The sequence below is a fragment of the Solanum tuberosum genome, unplaced genomic scaffold, assembly GCF_000226075.1.
Source record: "Solanum tuberosum cultivar DM 1-3 516 R44 unplaced genomic scaffold, SolTub_3.0 scf00360, whole genome shotgun sequence".
NCBI lineage: Eukaryota > Viridiplantae > Streptophyta > Magnoliopsida > Solanales > Solanaceae > Solanum > Solanum tuberosum.
In genome coordinates, this window is record NW_006239282.1 from 456,524 (window position 1) to 466,165 (window position 9,642).

The following is a 9,642-nucleotide window of genomic DNA, read 5'->3' on the forward strand; positions in this document are numbered from 1 at the left end:
AAAACAAATTATCAATTAAATCCGACCCATAACCCATTTAATCTGATCTTACATACCAAATGTATAAAAAAAAAGTAATGAATTCACCAAAACCCATTTCAATTCCTAATGAACAAATAAATTTCCAGCCATTAATGAGCTTTTAAGAAGCAATGTTAGGAGCAAAAGCAGAGGAAGAAGACATGCCAGCCTTATGTTCATACACAAAAATAAGAACAATATTGCTATTGAAATAATCCAATAACCTTCTTCCCCAAAAGTCACTTGTATAGATATATTCACTAGTTCTTCAAATCCGCCGCACACGACGGCGAAAAGGCAGTACTAGGCGGTCGAATTCCACCAGAAAACAACAACAAGAAAGAAACTAAAAAGTTCATGCTGCTGCAATTTTGGGTGGGAATTATCTAATTACACAAATTCAGATCTGTGATTTCAGTTGTGAAGAAATGGGTGTGATGTTTTCGATTTGGGTATTTTGGGGAAGAAGTTGAAATTATTGATTTTTCGAAGTTGGAACTCGCTTGTAAAATCCGAAATTCAAACTCAAGCTCCAAGCTCCATTAATGGCTATGAAGTTTCCATGGTTGGTTCTTCAAGTTTCAGGCTCCAATTCAAAAACTAGTACCCTTAGAAGCTTTTAACAATGGCTTTGAAAATATTTACAGAATGAGTAACACTACAACAAATTCAATGACAAGGGAGAAATCCATTCTTTTTAGTTTTGGTGGACTCAACAAGATTGAGAAAATTGAAAATTAAATTAAATTTTGTTTATAATGGTGGTGGGTTTTATATGGGTCGGATCAGATTAGAAAAGAATTTCATTCTAAATGAGTTTTAAATGGGTAATTCGGGTCGAAATTGAGAATTTGAGATTGATTTGGGGCAAATCGTTAATTTGGAGGGTACATATGATGAGTTTGTAGACGGCAGGGGTAAAACTAACTTCTTTTTAACGGTAAGGGTTTAGTCAACCAATAAAACAAAGTTGAGGGGTATTTTTGACCCTTGTCCCTTTTTTTTATAACTGTAGAGTCCGGGTCAACTTGCGCGAACCTCAACTAATTCCACAGGATACCTGTCACCTCCCACCAACAACAGATACCAGATAACTCTGTCCTTCAAGGCTAGAACATATACGAAGAAATCACCTAGTGTTTTTGTTTTTACTAGGATTTGAACTTGAGCCCTCATGGTGCTCAATCCCACTTTATTAACCACTAGGCTACACCCTTGGGTGCAATTTTGACCATATTATCCACCACTTTTTCAACATTTACCCCATTTTCCAACCAATCTTGTTCAACTGCAACATTTGTACATGAAAACTCCGGCGTGGTGCGACACAGTAAGGTGCAAGGTTTGCCTAGGAACTAAAGAATTCTCCTAGCAGTATCCCTCCATCCTATATTCTATCCATTTTTTGGTAGAGGCTTCCCGTATCCTATGCATGATTCTATCCTTACAAAAGGACCATAGCAATTGAAATTCAGGTACATCCTATATGAAAAGTTTCATCAATTTTCAGTCATCTTCGAAATGAGGACTCTTTTCAATTAGCCAAAAAACCATCCATTAACATTCTCACTAATATCTAAAAGTTCTAAAGATTTTTCTCACTCTAAGAAGAACAATCTTTTTGCCATAATGGAACAGAAGTTAACTAAGAAAATCATTGAAGATAGTCATCGAAAAAGAATAAAAAAAATATCCATGTTTCCCAAGAAAAAGAATAGTCTGCTATCTCTTAATGTTGATTGGTGCCCAAATACTATTGTGATGAAAGGACATAATGATCTTCCTTATCAGAAAAAGGCATAATTTTTATTATTATAGATTGCGATACGTCAGTAACTAGATTATTTACATCACAAACCACGACTCATGAAGACAAACCTGACTCATGGACAATTTAAAATTAAAAGATAAAGGGAAAAGAAAGAACCATCCAAAAACATGAAACTTTCTTTAAGCCTTAATCCTTACCTTGTAGCTTAAGATACAACAACTACTACTACCATGTCACAATCTCAAACTAGTTGGATCAACTCTACCAATCCTCAACATCCATTCCTTTCTACAAGGATGGATTCATTCCAAATATTATCGTGAGCATTCATATATATTAACTAATTTTGTACTCAGTCAACCTAAAGCAAAACTTATGACACTTCCCATGTGTGCACCTCTATTTATATTCTGCTACTTTTAATTATAGGCAAAAGATTGCCAGATGATACAGCCCAAACATATATAAAATAAAACAAATTCTACCAATGAGAAATATATTTTTGATTTAAGTAATATATTATTGATGTTGTGGGAGAAAAGGAAAACCCATACACAAGAATTATACCAAGAGGTAGAAAATCAAACCATGTGAGCAGAATATACGTACCTTGCACGAACTCCAAAATAAACCTGAGGCCTGTATGTACCCCAGTACAAGCTCTCTCTATGCTCTCCTTGAAACTGCAGGAAAAAAAATAGAATTATCAAAATGAAAAGAGAAAATCTGTAAATGGAAAAGAAATCAATTGTTTGTGAGTTAAATTTACCATTGGAAGATCCATTAGTTTTGGAGCTGGAAGTGGAGTGATGACTCTTGGTTTTTGAGGTTTCTCCATGGGATTAATGAGTGTATAAATGAAAAAAAGTGCGATCGCAAAGGCAATAATTCCAAACCCTATAAGGAATTTGAGGTTGACGCTGAAAATGTGAATTAAGCTGTTATTTCTAGTTTTATCCTTCCGTAGAATCTGATTAGGATTACGGATTTGGGGATTTTCGGTGGAAGATTTCGAAGCTCTGCTCCGAGTACTTCCCCGTGAAGTTCCCGCCATTGTTGATCGTATGTTCCCAGTTTCGCCGTCTGTCGGAGCTTTACGGATACTGGAACTGAAGTGAAATGACTGAGGAAGAGGACGTTGAGTTTTTCAGATACGAATTTGGGCTTTGACTCTGTAGTCAACCTTTCGGCCCATAAAAGCAAAATCTGGAAAATTTTGACAAATAATCACTTTTTAGATAGTTATGCGGGTTTCTAAATTGCAAATCAAAATTCATGGGAAAATTATGCATATAAGCAAACATATACTAGTTAATTAGTTAACATAACTATAGTTTAGCCTTAATTACAATTTGCGACCTACTTTTAGCTATAATTATGCGGCTCAACTGTTTAGTTTTGTATAATTCACACATTTGTATAATTCAAACTTTGTATAACTATTTACACTTCTGATGTTTGTAATTGTATAAATTCGTTATTTCGAGTTTATAACTGAATTATGCAAATGTACTCGCAAATTATACAAACCTGCGAATTATATAAATCCGCGAATTATACAAACGAGGCAGCTTAAACTGTAGCTACAACCCATAAATATGCAAACTATAGTTATATATGGAGCATAATTAAGTTTATTATAGTGGTTATTTGCGAAAGTTTTTCATCTTATATATGGATTATTTATGTTGAATCGGCTACTAAACATGTAATTATTTATGCACTATTTAATACATGCATAACTTACCTCTAAACCAATTATGAAACGACCCCTAAGGGGTTAGCCGAAGATGAGGGTGTGCACCAATTCAGTTCTGATAGTGATCTTTAAGGGAATTTTCGTTAGGCTATTAAAATGTATATACAAACTTTTGGATAAAATTAACATATTTTTTTAATCAAATATTTATTCAACAAACTAAGCCTAAAGCAAATGACGTTTATCGTCGTTTGTTAAATAATTGATATATGATATGTTATACAAGTTTTATGAGAGATATACATTCTAATATAAGGACAACTTATATAATTGTATATTTTCTAAAGGACAAATCAACTAATGTACATTAAGATACAGTCAATGATACATGTTTTATAATAGACATGCACATTGATATACATATATGAAGGATAACTTAAGAGAGAAATACAGTTACAAAGGTGAGAGTATATGGTATAATGTGGATATAAAAAGATTTATTTATTTTAGTAAGAGAGAACATTATTAATTTGTACTAGATAGGCCAAGGCCCGTGCTAATGTATTCACGTAGAAGCCCTCCCTCTTCAAAGCTTTTCTCTTTTTTGCGGAAGGAAGGTAAACAGTAAGCTCGGCTTAGACTTCATCTAAGTCATCACTTGTACTATTATGTTTTGATAAAATATTGATTGAAGATGTAAAAATACCTAGTAAATTCTTCTCCTGAAAAGAGCAAAAGAATTTCCTTGAATATGGTATTATGTTCAATGCAACCAGACATTATAACTGAATAATAAGACGAAGCCTAAGGTGAAAAAATCTATGATAATTGATAGTGCCTGCAAGAGTGCACTATGAATTTGCACCTTTGAGTTTTCTAAAAATTCATTTCCTTCTCTTCGGCCTAATTTAAGAGGCCTACAAGAAGCGATGGGCTAATATTTGGAAAATTAGGAAATATATTGTATATTCTATATAATTATGACTATTAATTGATGGCTGACAAAAAATATAACGTACAATGAAATAAGAACGGAGTACTCATTCCTTATTTGGTTGTAACTCCAGTACTGATTAGGTGGGGACACGATTTGAACTTGCAATCTTCCGACCATGAGCCTGATGAGGAGCGGGCCGGGGAACCTCCCAAATGAGAGGTCTCAAGTTCGAAACTCCCTACATGCTTTCTTGGTCGAACTTGTCCTTGTTTAATGTGGTTACCTCAAAAATTGTGATTTGCATGCTATTAGGCTGAAATAGTTGTGAATTCCATAGTCATTAAAAAATTGAAGAGCTTTCTTGAAGGATATTTACAGATGAGCAAGTTGATATTCTATTCACTACTACATACTGTAAAAACTCAGAATGAAAGCAGCGAGAATCACCATTAATGGTGGATTCTAGAACCTACTGAACTCAAGATTAAGAGAGAGTTAATTGAGAAAGCATATTTCTCATTTCTGAAAATATGAAAACTGAATTAGAACTAGATACAGTGAGCTATATATATACAGACTGAAAACTAGAAAATATCTAACAACTAGGACAGCTGGCTAACAGAAAGCTAACTAACTACAAAACTGTTAACTAACTAATTCTGTGAAAGTAACACTGTTTAAACTAACTAACTAATTATGTATAAACTTATTAATCTCAACAGTTCTTTTCATATCTAACGTTGAAATTACTTATAAATTAGATCCTTCACTTCTAATCTTAAGATTATAGTTTGAGTTATCAAAATAGGAAAAATGGTAGCTCCCTGGTGGTTTAAGTGGTGTGAATAAAGCCAATTGATCGCCAGTGCTGATGTGATGTAATGAAATTAAACCTTCTTGAAGCTTGGATCTAACGAAATGACAATCGACCTCTATGTGTTTGGTTCTCTCGTGAAAAACTGGATTCTTGGCTATGTGAAGGGCAGCCTGACTATCACAATATACTGGGAAAGGACCAATTGGAGGAACAGTCAACTCAGTGAATAATCGTTGTAGCCAAACCAATTCTCCAACAACCTTTCGTAATGATCTGTACTCAGCTTCTGCAGAGGATAATGAAATGGTTTCCTGTTTCTTAGATTTCCAGCTGATGGGACTACTTCCCAGCAAAACAATGTAGCCACTCACAAATTTTCTAGAGTCAGGGCATGATGCCCAATCAGAGTCACAAAAAGCTTGAACTTCAAAATTAGGAGAAGACGACATGAAGATGCCCAAGGTGGGATCATTTTTGAGATACCTCAACATGTGAAAAGCAGCTCGAAGATGAGGTTCCCTGGGATAAACTTGAAACGTATTGATTATTATGCCTAGTAAAGTATCATAATAATAGCTAAATCAAGTTATATATGCAGTAATTAAATTATCGATCAAAGATTTATGCAAGTCCTATTAGAGGTGTTATAAACATATAAATGTATACCTGACTCTAAAAGAAAGTTGATTAACTTTTAGAAATTAATTTCGAATTAAGTAGGTCTCAGTTGGTTAGAGACTTGTGCTGATAACGTGTTGTAAAACAAGAGGAAAATGCAATAATACTTAAACAAGAAAGTAAGGCAAAGTGTGATGGAAAGTATAAAGTTGAGAGCCTTATTTTAATCTCTTCAATTGTGTATTTCTTAAGGGTGAAGAAGACCCTTTTATAAGAGGTAGAAATCATTCGTTTACTACCTTAACCAAAATACGTTAGTAATCTTTAATTCTTACATTAAATTAATACATGCATTACGTTAGGTTGATGAAAAGAAACATCCATATTAAATGGATTTGTAACAAAAAATGCTTTTACGCTAAAAAATATATATACAAAAATAAGCTAGATGCCAAAAGTTGAATATTTTCAACTTATGACATTTAACTTTTAGGGATTATTTAGTTCGAAAACAAATTATGCTAAGATAGGTTATGCTAAGATAATTTAAGCTGAAATTAGTTATGTTAGGATTAGTTTTTATTGCTTGTTTGGTTTGTCATATTTAAAATAATATTCATTGCATAATTTCTAAGAATAAATTGTTTGTTAAAACATACCCTCCACCTAATTTATTTTTTTAATATTTTCTTTGCAAGCTTTAGTTATTCATTCCTAAAAATAAAATTTTCATCTCATTTGTCTTAAATATTTTTGTATGTGCATTTCCATGATTGTGCCATCTATACCCTTCTGAAGTCTTAGATCGCCTTTTGAGAATAAAGTATTAATTATATAATCGTATTTAATATTTAAGTATTGATTGATATAATCTTATAATAACTCACTAGTAACTTAACTTTTGTGAATAAAGTCACTTAATTTGTATTATTTCACTAAAAAATATCACTCTTTTTTTAATAAAAAAAATCTCTTAGTCGGAATAAGTGATAAATCCGACATTATCACTAAAAAAATGTCACTCTTTTTTGTATCAATTTTTTTAATCGGAAATTGATAGATCCGACTATTTTTAATGATGTGATAATTGATTTTTAATTTTTGCTACTTCATAGTTCATTCAAAGGTCACTAGTAAGGATAAATTTGATTGCTTTTAATGATGTACATGAGTTTTAAGTAAAAAAATAATTAGAAAAAAAATATTAAATCAGATTCAGGTAAATAAAAATTTCCTATTCAATCCAGTTTTGATCGTAAAATCTCTTTATATGCTAAATAAATACATAAAAAATCATTTACATGCTAAATAAATTTCTTTATCTGTCGAAAATTAATGATAAATGCTTTGCAAAAAATATTTAAGAAAGTTGCATAAAGCAATAGAACTCTTATGTTTGGGAGTATATATGATTTCGATTTGAGGACGTGATAATATATGATTTATATATAGATTGATAATGTAGACAATAGAGTTTAAATACAAAACAAAAACTATCCTAATTATAGAAAATAAATGACTTGCAATTTACATATAAGACTTATTAATATCTACAAAGGAATTCTATATTCTTGCAAATAAGGAATCATTATCATCTAACACTTAGAATCCTCCTCATTTACAAGTTTGTTAAAGCTACTATATTATATTTATAAGCAACAAATATAATACCACAAGTCATCAACATGTAAAAAAAACCTCATTCGAGCCCTAAAATATTATGTCCAACAATTATCTTCCATGTGAGAATATCATTAGTAATATCAACTAATATTCTTCTGTCGTTGACAGGGCCTTATATGGATATATATGGTGTATCTTTTCTTTTGTACTTTTGATAATTCATCGGGATACTTTTTTTCAAATTAAACTCATTAATCATGTGCTATGAGAATCATTACTTATTCTTAAACTCTCTGGATCACGTAATCAATTTATGGGAGTTCTCACATGATATAGTAAAACCTTATTTCCTTGTTTAAATACTGTTAAGTTTCTTATAATTTAATTTATTTATTTATTTATTGTGTATTTAGCGAAATAATAGTGCTTTGAGAATCATTACTTGTTCTCAAACTCATTAGATCATGAGTCCAATTGATAGAGACTCTCATATATATGATGTAATAAAATATAAGTTTCATGTTTAAATAGTGTCAAGTCTCTTATAATAATTTAATTAATTAATTATTGTCAGCCAAATAGTAACCTAATTTATAAATACCAATTTGGTCGATTATTAACAAATTATTTTGTTGAGTACCCTATATATATATATATCTTGATAATTAACACGAGCCGATTTATGATACACTTCTCCATATATAGTCTATCATCAATATAGAGAATATTTGATGATCATTGGTAAAGTGGTTCATGCGTTTTTACAACAATAGATAATTTAAATAGAGATAATAATCACTGAATTGAATAACAATGATTGAGAGCTAAGAATAACCATGGCTGAATTGGGAAAACTTTTCATCGTTGGAAGGAACTTTTCGCAAAAAAATCAAATTTGGACTCGTGGTCCTGGTCACAACCGTAATCTTCTCCTCCTCCTCTTTTGGGTGATAAATATCCTCCATGTGTGGTTCTCTCCATTTGTATTCAAGATCAACTTTCAAAATTGTGATAGTCAGGCTGCCCTTCACATAGCCAAGAATCCAGTTTTTCACGAGAGAACCAAACACATAGAGGTCGATTGTTGTTCTATGGATATCCATGTAACTGATAACATTTCTCCTTAATATGGCCTGGTCTCTTGCAGTGGTCACAGAATGGTCTTCCTCTACGATTTGGAGAAGCAGATGAGTAATTTGTTTGGAAATTCTGACCTTTTGAAGTACCTGAAACATTAGCAGCTAAAGAGCATCCTGAAGAGCTAGCAGCAAGAGAACTGGATTCAGCAAACAATTGGCTGTTTGATTTAAACTCTCTCTGTTTTTCTTCCTGTATCAATAGGGCAAAAGCTTGTGCCACAGATGGTAGTGGATTCATCATCAAAATGTTACCTCTGATTATTGTGTAAATCTCATTAAGACCCATAAGAAATTGAATCAATCGTCTATCCTGTTCAACCTTGTGCATGACATCCTTTGCTCCACAATTACATGCACAACTGCAGTGGTTATTAATACATAAGCTACTTAATTCTTCCCAAAGTTTCTTCATCTTGGTGTAATAAGCTGTTACATCCAGAACTCCCTGAATGAGATCATTGATCTCTTTCTGAATTTGATACAACTTGGCACCATTGGTTTGATCATAACGATCTTCCAAATCAGTCCACAATTCTAAAGCACTGTCCATGTATGCTACACTATCAGCAATTTCTCTATTCAAAGAATTTAGGATCCAAGATGTAACCATATTGTCACACCTTTCCCATTGTTTATAGTCTGGGTCTGTAGAAAGTGGTTTCTTAGAATCTCCATTGATGAAACCCAATTTATTCTTCACTGACAGAGATCTGATGATGCCTCTCCTCCAGGATCTATAACCAATTCCATCGAAAACGACTGGTACAAGAGGTGCACCTGGATTATCTGATGGATGTAGGTATAAAACACTTCCTATTTCAATTCCCTTAGTTACCTCTAGATTAGTGACTTCTACCATTGTAATACAGTAGAATCAATCCACAGAAATGGAGAAGAGAATGTGTAGGAAAGTAAAAGAAGACTGAAGAACAGTTGAAAGAAAAAAAAGAAGGAACAGGTAACCTGAAACAAGCCTGAGAGCTGAAAAATCTTCACGAGAAGGACGGAGACAAGCAA

At 32.5% G+C, this 9,642-nt stretch overlaps 1 protein-coding gene across 2 annotated transcripts in view; it reads right to left on the minus strand.

The window, feature by feature from the left end:
• LOC102580572 (mannosyl-oligosaccharide glucosidase GCS1) overlaps positions 1-2,950 on the minus strand; it is a 38,768-nt gene extending 35,818 nt beyond the window's left edge. For both annotated transcript variants that reach the window (XM_015315332.1, XM_015315333.1), the window contains exons 1-2: positions 2,562-2,950; positions 2,402-2,475 (exon numbers count right to left, since the gene is read on the minus strand). In XM_015315332.1, coding sequence (XP_015170818.1) covers positions 2,402-2,475; positions 2,562-2,846 — 359 coding nt within the window. In that variant the 5' untranslated portion in view covers positions 2,847-2,950. The remainder of the gene's footprint in view (positions 1-2,401; positions 2,476-2,561) is intronic.
• Positions 2,951-9,642: the final 6,692 nt, after the last annotated feature.